A 26,203-nucleotide genomic window follows, 5' to 3' on the forward strand; every position below is an offset into this window, starting at 1 on the left:
GTGAACTCCCCCCATCCAAACATGTCCTATACTTTCACTAACAAAAATAAAAATTAATGATAAATATAGTTAGGGGCTTGCAAAGAAATATGCAAGAAGGGAGTTGATTAGTTCACCTAGCAAGGGCATACTCTGTATTGACAAAAATGCCCCAAGTGGCCTTCCTCACTTGTTAGGTAAACTAATCAACATGCCTTGGTTTTATTTTCCTCTCTTTCCTTTTCTTTTCTCCTTTTTATGGCCATCAATGCTTGAAATAGAAATGATCACCTAAGGAAGCCACCGCGAGTGCAAGCGCCAACGACAAGAGTATCAATCCCACATTGTGTAACATATTCAATTATTCCCTTCGCCACATCACTCTCTTCAAGTAAGACATCATTGCAATGTATCTAAGGAAAAAAAAAAAAACTATGTGACTTTTAAGGCTTTTGTATATAAAATAGCTTTCTCAACATTCAAACAGAGTAAACACAATATCTTTTTCTCAAAAAATTCATGGATATCATGCATTAAATTTAATTATATCCAAATGGAACCTCAGAGGCAATTAACGGTAAGTACAACTCAAGAATGAAGAAAAAATTACCTAGTTTCACAATGATTGGTCAAGCAAACCATGTGCAAGGGGGAACAAATAAGCTGCAGCACTCGGCCTCATACAAGACGGTGTGGCCCTTACTATGGGGCCTATCTTGATGCTTGTATTGTATATTCATTGTGTAAATCTATTTTGCCGAATCATTTTTGGGCATGATAATTTTTTTTTTTTTAAAATTAATAATAAATACGAAGCAGATTCAGATCTCAAGCGGACTATACCATAGGAAATATGGGTGAATGACTATTAACAACTTATAATAGGCCATAAAAGTTTAGATCAATTTGTATTTATTTTTTTCCTTTCCAAATTTATATAATCTTCTCAACAGGTTGAATTGTAAATAAACATTATGGAAATATTACGGTGGACCCTAAGAAGTTTTTAATGGTGGGTTGTTCAATAAACATTGTTTCTAATCACATGCCCCACCTGAGATTGGAATCTACTTTATGTTTGGGTTCATGCCCTAAAATGATGTGGAAAATGGATGGACAACATGGATATAAAATACATACATCAAGTTGGGCCCCACAGTAAGGACCGCACCATCTTGGGTGTGGTCGGGTCTAATCAGCTCCCTATGTAGGGGTATTTTGCGGATACGAGAATTTCAAAAGAATGGGCCCCACATGGACACTTGACTAATCTAGTACAATTGTAAAAACCGATGGCCAAAGCTTAGTGAAGCTTACCAACACCACATAATTACTATCATTCTTAATGTCTAGGGCTGTATCTAAGTACCCCTATCAACGGGAATTAAGTCATGATCAAATTGTAATTGTCCCAGCGAGCCATCAACTTATAATCACATCCTTTCCAAGTCTAAAGGCCTGTTTGGATTGCTAATTACCATAAACGTGTCATTAATATAATTTTAGCTGTGCTAAACCAAACATGGAAATGGAATTCTTTGTCAAATGCAGACGTTTTCAAGAGACAAGTAAAATATTTTTAATCATTACTCTTTTCCATAATATTATTGTAGAAATCTTAAATCTAAGTAATAATATTAGTGTATAATGTGATGATTTGACTTTAAAGTAATGAAAAAATAATACAATCATTAAAATTTTACCACCATAAACTAAAAACTAATCAAATGCAAATGTGTCGTGGTGGTGGGTAATCCCCAGTCACAAGGCGGTGACTCTTCAATGTAATGAGAGAGCAATAAATTAATGTAGAAGACAAGGAATTCAGAAATTGCACCTGCTTTTAACATTATCATGGTAATTGGTAATCCAAACAGGCCTCAACTTGAAAGTAACATAATTTCCATTTGGTCTTTTCTACTTCATGGACCTACTTATCGTAATCCAATTTGATGGCGCATCCAAACGCAGTGCAAAACAGGTTGTACGATAAGTTGTCATGTTAAGGAAAAGAAGAAAGAAGCTTAAAGGGGTACCGACGTCTTTTCGCGAGCAAAACAATAGAAAGGGGAGGAAAACCTCTTTCTTCTGAGCCGATGAAGAATCGTCGTTCCCGCTGCTGCCCGCTGCAAATGCATGAGAATGAGAAACATGAATAAGAGCATCAAGGGCGTGGTGGTAAATTACCATATATGTGTGGGCCAGGAATGATTACATGTAGACCATGCAATCGACCTCTGGAGCCCTACCATCCTTTATTGCATGGATCCAGTCCGTCCATCAGGTGCATCCCATCATGACAGGCTTAAGCTCCGAAACTCAAACCAAACCATTACTCCCATAGGACACACTGCCAATTAGATTCGCACTGTCTTATCATGATGTTTATACACCGTCCAACCTGTTCATTCTGTGAAACGCACCTAGATGAGGGGCTATACCAAAAAATAAAGCTTTCTAGAACTCCATTGGGCCCACCACGCGATTTTAGAGGCTATAGGCATGTTTTTACACTGTTCCGGATGGTGTGGTCCACCTGAGTCTCGGATACTGTTGATATTTTAAGTATCCTATTTTCATGGTGGTAATACTATGATGTACGGTTCAGATGATGGTTTAGCTTACAAGCAGTAGACTTCATAGGATCATTCTCTCATGTGCAAGCGTGTGTTTCAAAGACCACAATACTGTGACCGTACACCTAAATTATTATTATTATTATATTTTTTACACACGCACACACACACACACGCACGCACGCCGTGGGATTTCACCCCTGGTGGGTACTCGAACCGTTGACCCGGTGTGGAAACTCCTGGGAGTCTACCACCCGGGTGAGAGTAAGGACCCATATACCTAAATTATTTAATTGGTGGTAGTTCATCATCCTTAATCAAGATTATCCAAGTCATTGGGCTCATTGGGCCCATTTGACACAGCATACCTAAAAAAATTCACACTGATCAAACAATCCTAACCATTCAGTTGGTGGTTATAAAATGGACGGTTTAAAAAGATCAACGGTCCAAAAATTAAATGGACGAAATCAGAAGGTTTAGATCATGTCTACGTCGATGAATTTGGCAGTTGGGATTACTTACATGAAGGCCACGTGTACAGTGCATGAATCATCATCGTATAAAAGGTTTTTGCTGCTCTCTTTGTTACAAAGTTCCAAAAAAAACTATTATAGTTACAAACCCCTCTGTCCAAAAGTGAGCTTTTCGTGAGGAATAATAGCCGTGTGATCGTGTCATGATGGAATATGGGACCCACCTTAATCTTTTCATTTTTTATTTTTTATTTTTGAAATTATATTATAAAGAGAGAGAAGCATACCTGGATTAGGGACAGGTGGCAGTCTTTGGGTGACGTGGACGAGGGTGACGGTCTGGCCTTTGCTTAAAAGGTGGTCGACTGCCCATTTCAAAGCGTATCGGCTTCCCTTGTCTTCGTCTATGGCCACTGCTACTATCCCATCCGCCTTCCTCTCTACTATCTTTGAGTTTGACATCTCTCTCTTCCCCCCGAAGAAAACCCACCTCACACAAATTCCAAAAACCTTAGAAGAATGTTGCCCAAAACCCAACCATTCAAATTAATAAATAAATCCACCCTTTTTGTTATTTTCTCTATACATATAAAAACTCACCCAACAGATCAGGTGTCTCAACATCCAAAACTACACCCATCTGTCCCCTAATTACATCCCTTCTTACAACTACACCCTATCAATGCTCTCTCTCTCTCTCTCTCTCTCTCTCTCTCAAAGGGACTTGAGGGACAAAGAGGCAAAAGATGCCACCTTTGTTTTCTCTCTCTAAATTGAGTTCTCCATCCTTCGGTTTCTCTTTTCCCTCTCTCTCTCTCTCTCTCTCTCTGCAATCCCACATTTCCATGCAATAAAGGCCACAAACACTTTTTCTCGTAGGAGAGGAGTTTGGGCCCTACCTTCATTGGCGGGCGGTTCCCCTTTTTACGGTTGACCACTTTGTCAGAGAAAAATCGTTGACACTCTGGCAGTTTGTCATGGATGATACTCATGCATTTCAGAATTCAAATTCAACTGTCCAAATTATAGTTCCCACTTTAGATGTTTAATACATGAAAATTTACAGTTATCTTAATATCACTTTATCCGATTTTTTGACATCCATTCAACGGACACAGATTGGGTACTGCCCCGCCTTGCCCGAGATCCCTTGGATGGATTGGGTACCATACAACTCAACTTCTACCCTGTGGAACTTCTCTAGGCCTTATCATGATTTATGTATTAGATCTATACTTGTCCATCATTTTTTTTCAGATTATTCTAGGCACATCCAAAGCTCAAGTGGACCACACTACAAAAGGGAGTGGAGATTGAACATCTAACATTGAAACCTTCCTAGAGTATACTGTTAAGTTTATTTGCCATTTAACTTCTTCATAATGTGGCACGACCTTGATGAAAGAAAAACACAAACATCAGTTTGATCAGAGCCTTCTATAATCCCGAGAAGTTTTTCATCAACAGCATTCAATTCCCACTGTTTCATCCATTTTTACTGCTCATTTTAGGGCATGAGCCCAAAATTGAAGAATATCCAAAAATTAAATAGACCACATTATAAGAAATAGTGGGGATGATGATGTCCACCATTGAAACACTTCTAGGGACTACAGTAATATTTATTTGCCATCTAGCCTATTGATAAGGTCACACAAATCTAGATGAAGGGAATTAAAACAACAAATTTCAGCTTAAACCAAAACTTTTGTAGCCATCAGGAAGCTTTTAATGGTGAGCCTTCAATCCCTAGCGTGTGGTTGACCTGAGCCTTGGATGTGCGTCATTTTTTTGGCTCATATCCCAAAATGATATGGAAATGGATCAACGGCTTGGATAAAACCCATGCATCACGGTAGGCCTCACAGAGCCCCTGCCTGGACCCATTCTAATAGTATGGGGATAATTAATATATGACCGTAGCCGAAAGTGGTAGGTTCCACCATTAGTGGGCCAACCGATAAGTACGAGTTTCCACACAATATCCTAGCCATGCAGCCATAATTCTCAACGGATTACATTCAAATCCATTTTCGAATGGTCAGGATCACCTTTTCAAAAAATGAGGGCTTTCCATGTCCTATCGACCTAATGGGCCACTTTCACCTCATTAGTCCAAGGAACACCTTCCCTTTTTCAGGCGGGCTTGGGTTGGAAGATTAGGCCCGCGGATGGGTTCAGGAGTAAAATTTAAGCCCGTCTATTAATTGGGCCGGGCTCGAGATGTGTCTAAGAGCCCAATATCTTGGCCTGGCTGGCTTAGGGTTTCAAGGGCAGTTTTATCATGCATCCTGAATGATCGGACACACCTAACGAACGGCCCATATCTTGCACGAAAGTGGGTGGCCGGGCTCAGTATCCAGATCAAAGGAACAAATATCTAAATCCTCTCTGCTTGATCAAGACCGTCTATTAGGTTCAGCATACATTTGATGGGTACAATTATGTGAAATGGCACTGATCCGATGATCATATCCATTAATAAGTTGGTCCTATTTCTTATAACCATTGGTTTATCAAGCCATGGATTGGATGCTTCAGACTCCATGTTAATGCACAAGCAATTTACGCCAGAAATTGATGGAAGAGGTGCATCACAGTCAACGTTCAATAGGGAAGTATAGTCCATTCAGTGTAAATTTTGGGCTTGGTCCCATCACGGTGGGGCCCAGCGGATGAATGGCCTCAATCTCATGCGTGTGTGTCAGAAGTACAGGTAGACAGTGCCTAGTATAGGCTTTGATATAAAGGGTTTTCTAATTCCAAAAGCGTGTATAGCGTACACATCTACACACGACCACACGTTCAAATATGAAACACGTGTATGAGATCTGATCTTTCCATAAGATTGGAAATAATGGTTAGATCTTCTTCCTTTAAAAAAATAGGAAAATTTTACAATTCATGGTGGGCCACAGTGTACAAACTAAATTGACGGTTAAACATTTTTTTCTAGCCGTTCACTTGTTTTGAAATGCTGTGGCCCACATGAGATGTGAAATGCCCTTTATTCATGCCAGAATATCTAAATAATACAATGAGTCTTTGATACACTATCATAGTGGATGTGTGGACGTTACTATATTTTAATAATTCAATTAGTGGGCCCTAAGCTTTTATTAATGGACGTTTATCCTCCCATTGATTTTCTTTTCTTCTTTTTAAATTTGATAGTATATTATCTGTCCACATATCTTCCAGTTAGAATCATCCATTCGACCTGCATACGATTATGCTCTATCTACACTGTTTGGAGGGTTAGGATTGAGTTACATGTATGTGCGTGCACATATATCATCACACCTGCGAGACTACCAATCCAAAAGGCAGGATAAGGTACGGCTCCAGATCACCTGCGTTTATAGCCGATAAGGCACACCTGCAGGTATCTTCTGATGATCAGAACCGTAAATACTCTTTCCACTACCTTGAATTGGCCATGATCCAATAATCACGCTGAAAAAATTCTCCTGACCATTGATTTATGGAGTTGAATGTGAACCGCTGAAAATTTTCTTTTCAACAGTCCACATTCATCTATGCAGACATTGATCAGAATCATTCACTAGTGTAGACGATACTGACCATCCGACCATCTCTATATGTGGGCCCCAGTTAGGTGATCGTCGGTACCAAACAACATGCTTCAAATGAATTATAACCACAGAAGTAAATAAATCTTAACATATCCCAGCATTTTACAGTCCACAAATGGAAGAAATTGCTAAGTGCACACACCTCACACTGATTATTAGCGATGTGCTCGGCATCTAAGCCGCTCATTAGGCAGTTCTTACTGTGAAGATTCCATGCCTCAAAATTCATAGCTATCTGATCATCAGGTGGATCTATTTCTCCCAACCGTTCATTGGTTTTCTATGTATGTGACAAACCTGATGATTTTAATGGCCCTGATTTTTTAGACAAGGCGTCTATATACAGTGTGGATAGTCTGTTGAACGGATCAGATATCAAATTCCTCATCTGAGGTTAGTGCACTTGGCAATTATCAAACGGGAAAGGCCTACTTTAATTCTCCACCACCCACTTAAAAATTTCAAACCCGTATCACCAAACACCACCTTCTAATCTTTCAAAGTTCAAACTAACGGCCTAAATCCAACCTAGCTCTATGATCCGGTACGAACTCTTCCTACCTTATTACAGTGCGAATTCCTACGTGAAGCCCACTAATCACACTCATCATCAACATTGGCCGTTGGATAAGAGTAACAAACCACAGATTGCACATGGCCTAAGAATAACCATAATAGGATAATCACAGCCATGCAAAATAATGGACGGTAGGATTCTGTCAATCGTCAGCTGTTCAGAGTCAGAATCTAACCAAAGAGCAATCCACCGTAGATCATTACTACCCAATGGCCTACTGTGATCATAGGTGGGCCCCACAAGTAAATTCGCACTGGATCATAGCTTTTTCAAACCCATGATCACCACCACTCCCTCCTTAGACGTTCATGGAGAAAGAGAACTCATCTCTGGAAGAATACATCTCTCCCTCACTACCAAATGAAGAGTATTCCTCATTCTCCCTCTCTTTCAGTTCTTCAATCCTTTCAACGGCTTGGATCAATCCCCATCTCTTCTCAACATGCCTCTCACAACAACCCAATCCAACCTGCAGCAGCTTCAGCATCTCCCCTTCACTGTTCTTGGTTCCCTGCATCTCACCGTCGAAAACTTCTCCAGTCCACTCTTCCCTCACCACTGAGTTGACCCAGCTGGCCAGATCCGTACCACCGCCCTTCTGCCGGTTGTAATTCCCCGGGAACTTGCCGGTCAAGATCTCCAGTATCAGTATCCCCAGACACCAGACATCACTCTTCTTAGTGACGTGGCCATATCTGACGCACTCAGGCGACTGGTAGGCGACCATGAACTGCTTGGCCTGATCTTTGTCATCATAAGCGCGAGGGCGTAGTCAGCGATCAACGGTTCGTAGGACTCGTCGAGTAGTACGTTGGAGGACTTGAGGTGGCCGTGTGGTAGTGTTAGGTTGGGAAGCTCATTGTAGAGGTGGGCCATGCCCCTGGCCACTCCTTTGATGATCTTCAATCGGGTGGGCCAGTCGAGTATCCTGCGGCCCTGGTTCCGGTTGCCTGAGTCTATAAGATCACGATTAAAAGCCATGAATCATGAAGCATTAGAAATCTTGAAATGTTGGGTGGGCCCACTTTTTAAGCATGGCCATGATTATATCACTAAGCTATGTTGGAATATTTGGTTGAATTAAATAGACTATTAAAATCGAGAACCAAAAAAGAAAAATAAAATTTTGAGAAAGAAGAACTTATTGAATTGAGTCGAGGCGTGACTGAGTCACTCGGCTTGAAATCGAATTTGCTCCCCTTGGACAGCGTCCCAAGTGCAACAGGTTTCCAGAGCAATCGACCTCCAGAATATAACGACTATGACTCGGTCTCAGCGGCGGACTCACTGTACACGGGCTCGAACCACTTGCAGTTTAATTCGACTACTGAGTTGACTCAGCGATGAACTCAGCAGAAAAATACTTAAAACCGAATATCAGAGAACGTTTTATAAGAGAAGAATTTTTTGTATTTTTGAAACTGGAATCGGTAGTCTTTATATAGACTCCGAAGTGGTGCATAAGCACTCTTTACAAAAGGTTAGGTCCGTTGGGTTTAAGCCCAACAGGGGCGACCAACCGGAAGGGATGCATCTCTTTGATTTAAAAAGAAAAAGCTCAAGTGCGAGTACACTCTCGCACATACAGTCCTGCGAGTGCCCATACACACACCCATACGAGTACACTCCCACCACACCCGCACCAGCACCAGCACCAGCGCCCAGCCCATCCCGTTGCGCACGCCCACACGCACACGCACACGCACACGCACACGGACTCGGACTCGGCGCGGCACGGCTCGGCTCGGAGCGTGCGCGTGTGTATGGTAAATATTATAAATTAGAGCTATTGGCATAGCCCCCCTACAGGACCAAATTCACATGCCCCCTGAAAGGGGCTCAAACCCTAGGTAAAAAGACTATCTTATATACAAGATAGTTTACTTTGTCAAATCCAATGTGGGACAAAACCTGCAACTCAAAAGTACCACAACTTTTCAAAAATGGAGGGAAATCACCGAAAATTTAAAAATTCAAATTTTAATATTATTTTAAAACAAAATATAACAATCCCCCATATGTTTTAAAATAAAACTCTTTCGGATTAAAGTGTAATAGTTGTGCAATGGTGCCGATGTCACCATAGACTTGAACCGATATTAGAGTAAGCAAGACAGGTTTATAGGAATCAGGTGACACCATAGTCTTGAACTTGAATCTTTTTAATGTAGATCGTAAGTACATGTCACTCACACAACTCTTCCTTTGCAAGTGATTCTACGGTTCGGTACGTTTCAGTCATACACTATTACCTGAATTTCATAAGTGCTCTAGAGAATTCGCCTAGATTCTCATAGGAAGCGACCTCCACCTCCACACCCATATAGGTGAATTTCATCAAGTGTATACACCAACTGTATACATCACCAAATATATGGCTATGGATCCATTAAGAGTTCTAAAAACTCATCCTTCTGCGTTGCTGCTCGCATTGTACACCATAGAATGGGCTCATATAACTCAGTGCAATCGTCTACTTCATGTCTTGTTATTTATTCATTGAACCTATCTCATGGGATCTACACTTGTATAGGTTGGGTTGCCGACACTGGCAGCTCATATATTAGGCTCAGTCCCATTCCCCTCGATGTATCATTGACTAACCTTTTAGATAGTCTTTTGGTCAGAGGATCTGCTAGATTCTTTTCTGACCTCACAAAGTCAATGGATATGACTCAATCACGCAACATGTGTTTTACTATGTTGTGTCTGAGTCTAATATGCCTGCTTTTTCCATTATATATTTTACTCTTTGCTTTTGTTATAGCTGCTTGACAGTCACAATGAATAGACACGGCTGATACAGGCTTTGGCCACAATGGTAAGCTAAGAGATTTATAAGCCACTCGGCTTCTGTTCCAACCTTTTCTAAGGCAATAAACTCGGATTCCATAGTCGACCGAGTGATACATGTCTGCTTGGTAAACTTCCAAGAGACTGCTCCTCCACCCAAAATAAAGACATATCCACTTGTATATTTTGTCTCATCTGAATCACTGATCCAGTTAGCATCACTATATCCTTCTAATATAGCAGGATAACCGGTATAATGTAAACCATAGGCCATACTGCCTTTTAGGTATCTCAAAATTCTAAACAAGGCATTCCAATGCTCTTTTCTAGGGTTATGTGTATATCTACTTAGCCTTCCTACTGCAAAAGATATGTCAGGTCTAGTGCAGTTTGTTAGATATATAAGGCTACCAATTATTCCGGAATATTTCAATTGAAACACACTATATTCTTCATGAGAGCCACACTATAATCATAAGGAGTACTGACAGGTAAACAGTTCAAATGGTCAAACTTTCTCAATATCTTCTCAATGTAATGAGATTGTGATAATATAATAACACTATTTTTTCTGGTTACTTCAATACGTAAGATTACACTAACCTCTCCTAAGTCTTTCATGTCAAACTTAGATGACAAAAATTTCTTAGTTACATTAACTAATTTAATATTAGTTCTAAAAATAAGCATGTCATCAACATAAAGGCATATAATAAGATAATCACTTCCAGAAATTTTACTATATACACATCTATCTACATCATTTATATGATAATCATTTGATTTTAAAACACTATCAAATTTTTCATGTCATTGTTTCGAAGCCTATTTTAAACCATATAGTGATTGAATTAGTCTACATACTTTATTTTCTTTACCTGATATCTTATAACCCTCAGGTTGCTCCATATATATTTCTTCTTCTAAGTTTCCATTTAGGAAAGCCGTCTTAACGTCCATCTGGTGTACCACTAGTTTATATATGGAGGCTATCACTATTAAGACTCTAATAGTTGTAATCCTAGTTACAGGGGAATATGTATCAAAATAATTTATTCCTTCCTTTTGTTTAAAGCCTTTCGCTACCAACGTAGCCTTAAACTTAATAATAGTTTTATCTGGTTTTAGTTTCTTTTTGAACACCCATTTACAGTATATTGGTTTGTTTCCAAGTAGTAGGTCTACAAGTTCCCAAGTGTTATTAGATATAATAGATTCTAACTCATCATTTAATGCTTCCTTCCAAAAGGTTGCATCTGGAGAGTTAATTGCTTCTATATAAGTTGTAGGATCATCTTCTACTAAGAAGGTGGAAAAACCATATCCTAGATTAGTTTCTCTTCTAACCCTAGTACTTTTTTTTTGTTATACCTCTTCTACTACTTTCTCGTAAGCATTTTTACTAGTAGACGTAATATCTGATTTATTGACTTCCTCTATTCCTATAGATTTAAATTTCATAGGGAATACGTTCTCAAAGAACTCTGTATTCCTAGCTTTTACAGTTGTATTAGGATCTAGAATATTATCCTTAGTTTTTAAAACTAGAAATCTATAGGCCGCACTGTTTTGTACATACCCTATAAATACACAGTCGGTCGTTTTAAGACCTAACTTTCTTTTCTTAATTTTAGGCAATCCTACTTTAGTAAAACACCCCCACACTTTAATATATTTATAAATAGGAACATGATTCTTCCAAAGTTCATATGGTGTTAGTTCAGAAGATTTAGAAGGAATCCTATATAGGATATAACAAGGCAATCTTACTTTAGTAAGACACCCCCACACTTTAATATATTTATAACTAGGAACATGATTCTTCCAAAGTTCATATGGTGTTAGTCCAGAAGATTTAGAAGGAATCCTATTTAGAATATAACAAGCAGATAGAATTGTTTCTCCCCACATATTTGAGGGTAAGCCTGAACTGTTTAACATGGCATTCATCATCTCTTTTAGAATTCGATTCTTACGTTCTGCTATTCCATTCTGTTCTGGTGTATAAGGAGCTGTAGTTTCGTAAACTATTCAATTCTTTTTACATAATTGTCTAAATTAAGAAGATTCATATTCACCTCATCTATCTATTCTAAGTCTTTTAATTTTTATATTTAACTGATTTTCAACTTTAAGTTTGTATTTAGAAAAAACATCTAAAGCTTCATCTTTGTTTCTTAACAAATATACTCTAGTGAACCTAGAGTAATCGTCTACAAAAGTTATATAATATCTTTTTCCACCTCTAAACATGTGATTTCTAAAATCACCTAAGTCACTGTGTATTAACTCTAATAAAACAGATGATCTTTCTATTTGTTTAAAGGATTTTCTAATGAATTTTGATTCGACACATGTTTCACATTTATTGAATCCTTCATTAGATATATTAGGTAATAAACCTAATCTTTTCATTTTCTTTAAAGATACTATATTCATATGACTTAATCTACTATGCCATAGATAAAAAGGTTTAACGATATAAACAGAACTAAATGTCTTCTTATTATTATCATTAGATACATTTATAATGAATAAACTATCGCTACAGTACCCCTTACCAACAAAGGTTTCATTCTTAGTCATTACAAGCTTATCTGAATCAAATACTAACTTAACACTAGCCTTATTGAGAAGTGAACCAGAGACGAAGTTTCTTCTAATGTCAGGCACATGTAAGACATCATTCAACATTAGAGTCTTTCCAAAAGTAAGTTTCAGAAGTACTTTCCCTTTCCCTACAACTGGAGACATTCTAACATTACCCATGAACACCTGTTAATCATATCCTGATACTTGGTAGGAGGTAAACATGCTACGATCCTTACACACGTACCTAGTTGCACCAGTGTCTAGCACCCACTCCAAGTTGTTTATAAGGAAAACTTCTGACACCACAGTTACTACCATATCAGACTCATTGCCTGTTTCTGTAAGATTAGATTGCGGCTTATCTTTGTTTTTCTTAAGCCTGCAGGTTTTGACATGATGCCCAGACTTTTTACAGTTGGAGCAATTTCATTTTTTCTTGAATTGATTGTTTTCATTCTTCTTTTTGAGCATGCATTCATTTGCATAATGTCTAGGTTTGCTATAGTTATGACAGTTGCATTTTTTCTTATTATTTGCCCGATTTGATTCCACAAAATTTGCCTTTGAATCTATCTTATTATTATTTGTTTTTTGGTCCCTGATTCTATTAGCCTCCTCTATTTGTATGTGTACGATAGTGGTTTCCAAAGAAATACCGTTCTTTTTATGTTTCATTTTATTCTTATATTCTTTCCAGGAGGGTGGTAACTTTTTTATTAGCGCTCCTGACAGAAACACTTCATCCAACTTAATTCCTTCTGTCGATAGTTCGTGAACTAGACTTTGAAAATTGTTAATCTGATTTGTGACAGGTATATCGTCTATCATTTCATAATGAAGGAAATTGGCAATTGCATGTTTCTTAGCACCTGCATCTTTTAATATGTATTTCTTTTCCAAAGGAATCCATATGTCTTTAGCAGACACGTAAGAAGCATACACATCATATAGTTCGTTGGATAAAGTTTTTAGAATATAGTTTTTACAATTATTTTCATCTGTTACTTCAGTTTGATTTGCTGGATCTATAGTAAATGATTCAGATAAAATGTATAAAACTTTTAAGGTGGTCAGAGCGAACATCAGTTTCTGTTTCCACCGTTTAAATGATTGTCCAGCAAACGGTTGGATTTTGGCTAACTCAGCAGAAGCATTTACTGTTACTGTAGCCATAGTTTATGTAATTCAATAAAAATTCGATTTCAAGATTGTTGGAATATTTGGTTAAATTAAATAGACTATTAAAATTGAGAACCTAAAAAGGAAAATAAAATTTTGATAAAGAAGAACTTATTGAATTGAGTCGAGGCGTGACTAAGTCACTCGGCTTGAAATCGAATTTGCTCCCCTTGGACAACGTCCCAAGTGCAATAGGTTTCCAGAGCAATCGACCTCCAGGATACAACGACTATGACTCGGTCCCAGCAGTGCACTCACTGTACACAGGCTCGAACCACTTGCAGTTTAATCCGAAAGTGCTGAGTTGACTCAGCGATGAACTCAGTAGAAAAATACTTAAAACCGAATATCAGAGAGCGTTTTATAAGAGAAGATTTTTTCGTATTTTTGAAACTGGAATCGGTAGTCTTTATATAGACTCCGAAGTAGTGCATAAGCACCATTTACAAAAGGTTAGGTCCGTTGGGTTTAAACCCAACAGGGGTGACTAACCGGAAGGGATGAATCTCTCTAGTTTAAAAAGAAAAAGCGCAAGTGCGAGTACCCATACACACACCCACGCGAGTACACTCACACCACACCACACCTGCACCCGCACCCGCGCACAGCCCAGCCCAGCCCGTCCCGTCCCATCCTGTCGCGCACGCGCACTCGGACTCGGACTCACGCTTGTGTGTGGTAAATGACATATATTAGAGCTATTAGCATAGCCCCCCCCCCCCCCCCAATGATCAAATTCACATGTCCACAGCCTAGGGTTACAGGGAGGTTTCTTAACCCGGAAAGTTGCGTGCAGTTACTGCCCTTGGCCAGGTTCGCTTTGGTAGCACAGCCTCTTTTGCCTTTCCAAATCGTTGCCCTTGCTGGGTCTTATCACGTCTTCGCTCTAGGAATTTACTGTTTTGGCGTGGGGTCCTGTTGTTGTTGAAATGGCCCTTTATCTTTGCACGGCATGCACTGTTTTGGTAATTCAGACCATTCTTTTAGTTGGACAGAAACGGCCAATCTATAGAGTGACACTCATTTCTTCACCTCCTTTGTCTTAGAGCAATTTCTGTTTTCAATGAAGGTGTTTTGAGAATTCGCTTCATCATTATTAGCTTCTGTTTGGGAGCCGGAGCTTGGAAAATAATAATAGAGAGTGAAATTTTCATTATAACTACAATACCAGCCATGTTTTATGGCGCAATATGTTTGTAGGATGAGTATAGCTCAAGTAAGGATGATGATGAAGAAAAACAGAACTACAAGTAGCACGGATGGGCAAAAGTATATTTATATGGTTTGGCTACTATCAATGGAGACCACCAACCATAGTAGTTTAGAAGTTGAATCAAGTTGAAGGCTCTGGAAGGATGGAGGGAAGGTATAGAGGTAATAAGAGAAGGATTGATACTTATGGTCCAACTTAAGGTCTGGCCTTTGATAGAGTGGAATGGCATGTATCTGGCTCCAATCAATTGAGATTTCCATGAATGATTTATTGAGAGAAAAAAAAAAAAAAAGTGGAATGCGACAGCTATTTACCCCATTAATCCACACGTACAATGAATCGGTTTCCAAGGACAGCTGACTTCAGTCGAGTCCATGCAAGAAAACAGCTTTGTGGGCGCACTTGATGTATATGTGAGATCCAATCCATCCATTAGTTGTGCTAGATCATTCCATTGCTTAAGAAATCAGGCATAATCTAAAATGAAGCAAGCCACACCAAAGGAAAAAAACAAGGTGGGTGCGGATTGGGTACTACCCCACCAGGACCTCCCTAGAGATGCAGGCTCCTGGCAGGCGCTCTGTGGAGCCCACCGTGATATATTTTTTTAATTCCTGCCATTCATCTATTTTGATGGATCATTTTAGTTAATGGGCCCCAAAAAAGGGGACAGATTGAAGGCTCAAGGAAGTAGTGGTGACAATCACACCCACTGTCGAAACCTTCCTAGGGCCCACTGTGACATTTTATTTGCCATCCAACCTGTTCATAAGGTCAAATAGACCTGGATGAAGGGAAAACATAAATATCAGCTTGATCCAAAACTTCTACGGCCCTTAAAGAAAATTTCAACAGTAGGCAGGCATTTAATGCCCATTTTTTCCTGTGGCGTGGTCCATTTGAGCCTTTGATCTGCCTCATTTTTGGGTTCATCGCTTAAAATAATCTCTCAAATTGATGGACGGCATGGATCAAACACAGACTTCATGGTGGGCCCCCAAAGGGCCCCTATCAGAATTGTCCATCTTGATCTTCTCGGTGGGTAGTGCCCAATCTGCTTGTGAGTTTTGTATATTCGTACCCAATCTGCGCACCGGCAAGATAGATGAACAAAGTAAATTCCGGATAGACTTGACAATGTGTTCCATAGAGCTCAAACTCTCTGTCACAAAATGAAAGTGCAAATTTGCTCCTATGAGGCAACTCACTCAAATTGCTTTAACATTTCCGTAAAAAAAAAAAAAGAAAGAGGAGAGGGCCGGAATTTTTTTTTAGGACCATGAAAACACATTCTGAAAATATGTTTTCCCCCGAAAGAGGAAGTGGCAAATGTGATTTTGGTGGAAAGTATTTTCCACCCAAATACTTTCCGAGCTTAATACACAGGCCCTTTGGAAATCCAACAAGAGAAGTGATCACTGGCAGCCAATAACTTTCCAGCCATTTTTACAAGCATTTGGGCCTTGAAAATTTCATATATTTTTGGAAACAAAAATTCATAAGCACCCAAAAATGGTTCTACCATAGTGCCCCAGTTTTCAGGTGATCACTCCTTCCAATTCATCCAATACATATGCAGAGATAACAGCCGGAGAAAGAGATTATGTTATGGGGGTTTGCTCATGTCCCCATCTTCATGGGACGTTAGCAACGTTTCCATAGCTTTTGACTGACACATGCGATCCCCGATCATCGATTGAGGCTGTTCATTCTGATTCCATATGAATGAGAGGCTAATTTGTTACAACCGTCTGTTTTTTTAGAGCCATCAATCACATGGCTAGAATCATCTAATTTGTTACAACCGATAATGCTCTGATTTTTTCATAATTTATATATAATCATAACCATATTGTCTGAAAGTTCAGATGTTGATGATTGGTTTTGTGGATAAACAAATTCCATACTCAAACCCTTCTTAAGGGCTTTCAGCTTCCATAAATATACAGAAAAACTCTTCCAATTCTCTCTTACACTCTATAAATATATTACCTATGCCCGCGATACCGATTATTTATTTTTAGGTACCGATTCTCTCTCTCTCTCTCTCTCTCTCTCTCTCTCTCTCTCCTTTTCTTGGTTTTATGTTATATATAATAATAATACTACTTAAGCTGCTGCAACACCAGCAGTGAAAAGCCTTGGAGCTGAGCAGGGCGAAACAGAGCAATCGAAAGGGTTCATAGCTCCAGACCGACATTTTTCTTTGTATTCATCGCTTAGAATTTGCTGGCATCTGCACTCCACACTACAGAAGGCTTTCTCTCCTCTGCAAAACATAAAAAACGGTTTATCAATAGGATGTATTTGGAAACCAGATTTCTCCCTACTGAATTATTATCTCAAAAGAATCATCTCTAGATTTAAAGGCAAAAGAGGCTCAAATGGGAAAATTTTCCAAGTCAATGATCTCTGAAAGAAGAAGTATACTTAAAAGAAAAAATGGACCCGATTGTTGGGTCAGGTTGTCAAGGTCCTCAGGTTGGAAAATGCCAACCCAACTTGAATTCGGGTTGGTAATAATCACATGTATTTGGGTTGGGTAAAGTTTAGAAGACTTCAGGATGGGTTTGGGTTGGAATTTGGGTCCCCTAGGGGGAACAGTGGTCAGTCTGCCTGTATAAACTGTTCCACCACACAAAACAAACTCACAGGGGTAGACTTGGTTTTTCCAATTCAAGAAGACAGATCACATTCTTAGAATATACTGCTTGCCCAAAATCAATCCCTAAATTTAAAAGCCACTGATATTGACCAGAGAGCTAACATCAGCTGCTAGCTTCCAGAGATACATTGTATTGCTTTTATTAGGACTCCTGCATGATGAGTCCAAAAACAAATTTATTAAAGAAAAGGCAGAGTTGATCATTGAATTTTTCATCGATTCAGCTGAGCAAACTCCAGTTCTTTTTAGGAATTCAAATGACCAATCTCCAGAAAGTATTCTGAGTAATTTGGACATTAATCATCAACCTATCAGTTCTTTCATACCATATGACAAATGCTGAGGCAAAAGGACACAAATAAACCACCATTTCGAACACAGCTTGAATATGTGCCTCAAGACGCGAGAGCGGCAAAATGTAAACCTTCTCATCATGGATTCCACTATCCACTCTGCCTCAAATGCAGATCATACTTAGTTGAATGGGAAGTCTTGCTAACTGCCATTTGGTTATCCACCAAATACTGCCTAAATATATCTATATTGGCAACACAGTACGCACATGGAGCCAATTAGCGACTGATGGCTATCCGACGCATCATACATCAGGCAATGGCTGCAAACCCAAGTGGAAGAAGAATAATGTATGCCCAACGGTCCATAAGACAGCCCCATGTTCAAGGATTCCAAACCCAACAAAGGAAGCCAAAACTGCCATTGAAGCTAGCTTCAGGAAAAGCAAACACGGATCAAAGAAAGAAAAGAAAAAACAAGAAACTCCCATTGCGTATCTGCCATTAGTAGGGCCCCAAATACAGAAACTAATCCTAACGTAAATGAAATGGAAGTGTCCTAAAAATTGGAGATTTTTAAAGAAAAAGCAGTCATCTATTCCTTCAAGAATAGAATCCCAATGACAAGAAGGAAGCAAATTCTAGATGAAATTTGCCAGAAATGGCTGCTAAATTTATTGAGACTACATTTAAAAAGAGCTGAGCATGAAAAAGTTCAAAATCACAAAAGAATTTATAAACTTAGACTGCCTTTTATTTGCCATTTCCTTCTGCAGAAACTAATGCCTAAATCGCACATTATGTGAAATTACAAAATTTCACCTCCCTTTGTGCAAGGTCAATCAAACACCCTTTCTTGTTGTTGTGTGGTAGGAATCAATGGTCAAACTAGGCTTTGATATAGCAAGCACTGATAGGGCCTCCTGTGCACGAGCTTACTGTACCCTTTAATTGTTGTTTTGCTTATTTATATATTATTTATGCAGCTCTAGCCAACTCCTATTTATCATATGCTTTTGCATATTTTATAATATCAGAGCTAACTAATATTGATGCTATTCATTATGTAAAAAAGTGTTTATTTAAAAATAATAATCATATATAGCAATAATAAGAATACTTCCAAGACTGTCAAAATTTTATTGGGTGCTCTGTCATGGAGGTTGTCGTGTTTAATATCTTGGATCTGCATTGGTCATGGACAATGAAGAAGGCTGTGAAAAATCTCCACATCATAGCTTATGAGAAGCTTGGTTGCCAATCAGACAATTGGTGTGTAGATGACCAAATCAGGTCCACATGTGGTATAATCAATAGAACCAAGCCTATCGTAGATCAGTTTGAATTCTGCAATATATTCAGGTTTTGGTTTGACTTATCAAAGAGAGAAACCGTCAAGACTGATTAATGGAATGGTGGATAGATCGTATCACTTGTAAAATCAAATAAAATTGTATTTCTTAGAAGGATATGTTCTACTCAATCTGATTGATGGATAAAAATTCTAACTAAGACTCATTAATCACGCAATCTATTTGATAGTGCGAACCAAGAAGTAGAAATCATTTCCTAAAGAACTTCTTGGTTCCCACAATGGAATAGAAAGGTCTTCCAATCAAGAGGAAAGAGTTGACTCTTTGCACGTCGAGGCGATTGTTTATCATACCATTAGATCCCATATAAAAGATTTCTATATACATATGAGGCCTCCAAGTTAGAGATCAAACTCGCTGATTGTGATCAATATAAGTACTAGACTATTAGATAGTGCTTGATTGTAATCAAACAATACAATAGTGTACATTACATTGAGTCTGTGGAGTTTGGTGCTCTCATTTCCAGTCCCAAGCTCGGATAAAAGAGTAGGTTGCATCAGGTTGGCAGCAGGTGTCAAACTTATGACATAACTACCATCATGAATCCAAACAATATGCCACTCCTAATCCTTGATAGAGGGGAATGACAGAACAAGGTTCATGCAGCAGACCCCAAATTGGGATAAGGCTTGGATGACGATGAAGTTAAGAGGTCAAGCTGGGTTTGGGCCTGTTTGGGAGCGTGGATTTGGAACCCCCTGGATTCGGAACCCCCTGGATTTGCAATCCTCCTAGTGTGTTTGGCACCTTGGAGTGTGAATCAACTTTAATCCAAAAGTACTTATCCATGGTATATTTGCAAGGGTTTGAATTTAATTACTAAATCAACTTTAATATCTCTAATTAGTGAGATACATAATTTTTGACACAATGGTTGTGATAAGCCCGCTAAAATATATGCTTTGCCCGAAAATGATGAAATTCCAAGTCTCAGATGGGCCACAACCACAAGATCATGTCTAAGTGACTAACCAACGATTTTTAATCGTTGATTTACATGGACAATGTTTGGACGGTGCTGATCATCATTAGTGGGCCATGAGCCCAATAGAATGATAGTGTATAGTGACACACATGTTACACCTGCAACTATTGAAATGATTTTAGGTGTAATCCAAGCTCTCACCGTGGATTACAAACCCCCTGGATTTGACACCCCCAGTTACTTTATGCTGCCAAACAACCAGGGGATTTCAAACCCCCTCAAATCCCCTCCAATCCATGGTGCCAAACGACCCTATTGAACAACGACTCGCATTAGTTGTCAATTACATCATTTCAGTTCAACAATCCATAGATTTAAATAAATAAATAAATAAAAATTATAGTTTCCAAGTACATGATTGAAATACAACAAAAATACATAAAAATTTACTGTTTTAAGGATAAAATAATCACCATCCAGAAGGAAAAAAATAAATATTTAAACTGATCAGAAAATTTGTTTGGATGCAATGGATCACCATCTAAAAGCAATAAGCACATCCAAAAAGATTAAAAGAACTGATGAAATACATCAAATAGTTACTGCATTCATCTGAAGTTCCATTCATGAACCAATCAAAACTAAATACCCATGTTAAAAGAAATCAATGAATTCATTGGATATATATATATATATATATATATATATATCTATATATATATATATATATATATATATATATATATATATATATATTAACTATGTTTTTTGGAATGGAAAAAGAAAGAAAGATATCTACACAAAAAAGACCAACCTGAACATGTTAAATATCTCCAAGTGCTGCCAAACGTATCAGAACCTCTAAATAAATCTAATTTCAAAATCCAAAAAATGCCCAAAAAAAATAAAATCAAATACAATAAATTCATAAAGCAATCAATTAGCCAAGGAAATGAAAGGAAAAAAAAGAAAATTCTCCAGAGGGCTGCTAAAATTATCAGAACCTCTAAATCTCCCCAAATTATCAAATTCAACAAAATACCAAGAAATCAAAGCATCCTCACAATCCAATTACACAAAGCAGAAACATACGATGCTCGACCAAGTTAAATGACCTCCTTTTGTTAGACCGGGACCATACAGGAGGCCCACCATTTGCAAACCAAGGTATCAAACTGGTGGGCCCATCATGAACAGGCAGGCAATGCCCCCAAAATCTCCCCCAATGGAATTATCACTCCACCCTTCCAATCAGAGAAACTTTTTTCCTTGTTTAATGCGGACAGCTGTCTAAACCGTCCGTTTTTCAGGCCCTCAATCAGCCAATTACGATAATCTATGGGCAAGATCTTCAAGCCACAGCCAATCAATAATGGAGCCCACCGGATGAACAGTCCAGATCATCAAATAGTGGACCACCACTGCATGGTTGCTTGGTGAGCAAAAAATGTTATTTTGCTCCATGGAGCAAGCATCATATAATATCTTCTACACAAAGCAGAGCTGCTAAACTCATCAGAAACCTCTAAATATGTGTGTACACACACACACACACACACACACACACTCAAAACCACAAAAAATTGCAGAAATCAAAACCAACCCAACAACAAACCTAAAAATAAAAAAAGCTAATTTTTGTCAGAAAATCGAAGATTTCAGACCAAGATATCATATGGTCTGGACCATTCATCTTGTGGGCTCTATTATGCTAACTTTTGTCAGAAAATCTAAACCCCAAACACCCATAAATCCAAATTCAAGAAATCTATAACTCAATTACATACATAAGGGAGAATTGAATCTACCTGTACATGAAAATATCACGCCCGTGAAGCTTCTTCCTACACAGATAGCAAGCATTCAAGAAATCCGCCATCATCACCGGCGGCGACGTGACAAACACCCCCGAATTTCCCAGATAATTGCAGCCCGTGCCATCCACGGCCTCCGCCCTCTCAAAATACTCGCGCTTGCGGGTCAACTCGCTCCCCACGCGCGAGATCACGCACGTGTAGCTCTCCGAGAGCTCCTCCGTCTCCTCAACCTCGGCGGCCGCCAGCACGCGCCTCCCGGACCTCGCAGCTGCCGCGATCGGTATTGGGACCGATCGCGGCGAGTGGGCGGCGATCCTTGCGGGAAACGCGTCGTGGGAACTGCCGCCGCCGCCGCCGTCACTCATGGCGGCGACGATCCCGAGGCCCACGACCCCGGCATCGAAGTTCCGGGGCGATTTCTTGGAATCGCAGTGACATTTTGGGGATTTTTCGGAGAAGGAGAGGGAGTCCGGGAATGTGGTGAAGAGGGATGAGAGGGTGATGGATGGCCGTTTTTCTCTGGTTTTTTCGGACATCTGTGCCCTTCTTTAGTGTTTGGACGGTCCGATCGTGATTTTCTTGAATCGCGATTTCGGCCGATCCTAATTTTAGTTCTTTTCCCTCTATAAATAGACAAGTATTTTAGAGAGAGAGAGAGAGATTTTTTTCCTTTCTTCTCTCTTTCTGGGAATTGTTTGGGTGAACCGAAGAGAATATAAACACATCCGAAATTGATTTTTTTATTGAGAAAGCTCTAGTACAAGCGGTTGGACCATAAATTATTGTCCACCCAGAAGATAAATTCAAATAGTTAATAAATCCAAACCGTCCAATAGGTTTGATTCATAATTATTATGACCCTATGCAAAATTCAGCCACATAGACTTATTTATATAATATGTTTATATTTTGTTTCTAATCGATGGCTAGATATTTTTTGATGTTGTAGACCACGTGATGTGTGGATAGTGATGATATTTCCAAACTCTATTTCTTATGTTTTTAATATTTATTGGAAAGGTTGGATTTCTAATGGAGATTATATATCGGAATTTATTTACTGGGTGGACCATTAATTATGTTCCAAATAGTTGAGACTTTTTTTTTTAATTACAACAAATTGAAATGTATATTATTTTATTATATTACGAGGCTTTTAATGATCCTTGGGCCGAGTATACATAAAAGCCTCCTTATATCCTGAGTTTGTAGAAGTGGGGCCCGCGTCTGGATGGTACGCGTATTGTATACTACCCTCGCATGTCTCCAGCTAGGAACGGGCAGGAGCTTTGAGTGGCCACCGTGATGTATGGTTTTATCAGCACCGTCCATTCATTTTTACGTATCATTTCAGTATACAAGACCGAAAATGAAGCAGATCAAACACTCAAGTGGACCACACCACAGGAAGCAGTGGTGATAATAATTCTCACCGTTGGAAATTTTCTACGGCCCACCGAGATGTTTGTTTTCCATCCAACCAATTCATAAAGTTACATGGAGTTGGATGAAGAGAAAAAGCAAATATAAGCTAGATTCAAAACTTCTGTTACCCCCAAGAAGTTTTCAACGGTAATATTTTAATCCCCACTGTGTGATCCACCTGTATCTTGGATTTGCCTCAGTTATGAGATTATATCCGAAAATGATACGTAAATGTGAATGGACGGTGTGGATAAAAGTCATACATCAAGGTGGCCTTTCAAAGCTCCTGCCCGTTCCCAGCTGGAGACGCGCGGGGTAGGACGCAATCCACGTTCGTCGATTTTCGGCCCCAACGTGGATTGGGAGATGCCCATGGAATTGCGTTGATAGACCGTCGTATCGAAACTTTGATTAGCGTAATAGACTAATCTACTGAAAAACAAATAAAGCAAATGACGAACCGGACGGTGGGAAACGAAGGTTAGAGACTAGATGGATTATGTAGCCTTACTACCTATATCTATGGGATTTTCTTATTTGTGGTGGGGCAATTCGGATCAACGGTCTGGATCATTGTACAGCGTGCATCACTTGTACAAACTCAAAGCATTAGGATACAATGCATGTCCTTAGGCTGAGGACAGAGAGTACCCCTTCTATTTTCAATCGTTTGTACCATTAAAATGCAAACCAGGGCCTGTTTGGGAGCATGGATTTCGAACCCCCTGGATTCGTAACCCCAGTATTAGAAACCCCTGCATTTGCAATCCTCCCAGGGGGTGCTTGGCGCATGGCATTGGAAGCATTAGGTGGGATGGGATTCAAAAAACGTAATTATGACGTAGGGCAGGGATTGTACCCTGTTAGATATAATTCTATAATATGTTTGTAATAAAGTGGTGTATTGAGTAGATATACCTACCGTCATTTGAAACTATTGAAAATAACATGTGTTATATCCAAACTGTTCATCTATTTTGTAACCTTATTTGATGGCATGGGCTTAAAAATGAGGCAGATCCAACACTTATGTGGCTGCAAAGAAGTTTTCAATGGTACATATTCAATCCCCTCTGCTTTCTATGGTGGGGTTCACTTGAGAGATCTACTTAATTTTTTGGTCTATGCTCTAAAATGATCTCGAAAAATGGGTGAACAGTGTAGATATAGCCCACACATCATGGTAGGAGCTACACAACTTGCTAACATTGAGTGGAATTGGGACAGGACCAATGCAATTCCACCTAATCTAATTCCAAGCTTTTCCTTTCTTCCCAGGCATCGAGTTGAATTGGCACAGACCAAACGCAATTCCATCCCCCCTAATCCCATCTAATACCATGCGCCAATCACCCAAGTGTATTTGGCAGCTTGGAGTGCCAATCGACTTTAATCCTAAAGTACCTATCCATCATATATTCACAGGGGTTTGAATTTAATTATTAAATTAACTTTAATATATCTAATTAGTGAGATATGTAATTTTTGACACAATAATTATAATAAGCTCGTTGAAATATATACTCTGCCCAAAAATGATGAAATTCCAAGTCTCAAAAGAGCCACAAGCACAAGATCATGTCTAAGTGACTAATCAACTATTTTTAATCTTTAGTTTACATGAACAATGTTTGGATCGTCCTGAATAATGTTTGGATGGTGTAGATTTACATGGACAATGTTTGGACGGTGCTAATCATCATTAGTGGGCCATGTGCCCAATAGAATAATAGTGTATAGTGACACATGTTACACTTGCAATTATTGAAGTGATTTTAGGTGTAATCTAAGCTCTCTCACAGTGGATTACACCCACCCCTCTCCCGAAAAAACCCTATTTACTTTATGATGCCAAACAATCAGGGGATATAAAACCCTTGAATTCCCTCAAATCCACTGCGCGAAATGACCCCTTGGGAAACTTTGGTGTTCCTGGAATAAAAAAAAAAGTTATAGTGCTTCCTAGTTTCATTGGACATATAAGATGCCGAATCCATTGATCTAGACCGTCCATTGGATCCATCACACTTTTCTATGACTACCAGATAAAAACAAAACTGATCTAACGAAAAAAAAAATCATTTATTAATGTCCATTAACATAGATGGTTAATATCGTTTATACGAGGTACGTCAGATCATCAATCTGATCTATCTATTTGTTAGGATCAATCGTGGTTTTCCTATGATTCTAAAGAATTATTTTTTAATCAATCATATTCATTCCATCCATGTCATAAAAAGGATGGCTATGGAAAATATGACAAACCGATAATAAATTGGATCGTCTAAACAGTTTTATTTTTGTATCTTAAACCATGGAATGTTCCGTTGGATTAATGAACGGTTCAGATCAATCGATTGGACTGTTCAATTTTGAACTGATACGACTATGGGCACTAAAAATTACAGTCCTACGAGAGCATTGGAGCATTTCTCCTGGATTTTACCTTACTGAGAAAATTACCGCTGTAATGCTACCTTTTATCCAGCGTCTTTTATGAAGAGTCCAAAACTTACCTTCCCAACTTAGACCTTGTACGTACAGACATAGCATTTCAGGACGAAAATACCCCCTACTTTCTAGCATTGCACGTACGGACAAGGGTGTTTTCGTCCTCAAATGCTCTGTCCGCACGTACAAGGTCTAAGTTGAGAAGGTAAGTTTTGTTTGTTCATAAAAGACGCTGGATACAAGGTGGCATTCACAGTGATAATTCTC

General features: G+C 38.9%; 1 protein-coding gene and 1 pseudogene across 1 annotated transcript; both read right to left on the reverse strand.

The window, feature by feature from the left end:
- Positions 1–7,502: 7,502 nt before the first annotated feature.
- On the reverse strand, positions 7,503–8,185 carry LOC131217669 (probable LRR receptor-like serine/threonine-protein kinase At4g31250; annotated as a pseudogene).
- An 8,604-nt stretch (positions 8,186–16,789) lies between these two features.
- Positions 16,790–22,752, reverse strand: LOC131217577 (FCS-Like Zinc finger 13-like). Its single transcript, XM_058212513.1, has 2 exons — positions 22,049–22,752; positions 16,790–17,250 (listed from the first exon to the last, which is right to left on the reverse strand). The coding sequence occupies exons 1-2, from the start codon at positions 22,591–22,593 to the stop codon at positions 17,091–17,093; spliced, it is 705 nt and encodes a 234-aa protein (XP_058068496.1). The 5' UTR covers positions 22,594–22,752; the 3' UTR covers positions 16,790–17,090.
- Between the last annotated feature and the right edge of the window lie 3,451 nt (positions 22,753–26,203).

Source organism: Magnolia sinica, chromosome 10 (assembly GCF_029962835.1).
Source record: "Magnolia sinica isolate HGM2019 chromosome 10, MsV1, whole genome shotgun sequence".
In the NCBI taxonomy this organism is placed as follows: Eukaryota; Viridiplantae; Streptophyta; class Magnoliopsida; order Magnoliales; family Magnoliaceae; genus Magnolia; species Magnolia sinica.

What these genes read in the sequence shown, in the direction of transcription:
- LOC131217577 (XM_058212513.1), bottom strand. Translation starts at nt 22,593, where the DNA reads ATGTCCGAAAAAACCAGAGAAAAACGGCCATCCATCACCCTCTCATCC. An exon ending in CGTGATATTTTCATGTACAG is followed by an intron (nt 17,251 to 22,048) that starts GTAGATTCAATT and finishes TATGTTTTGCAG; the next exon opens with AGGAGAGAAAGCCTTCTGTA.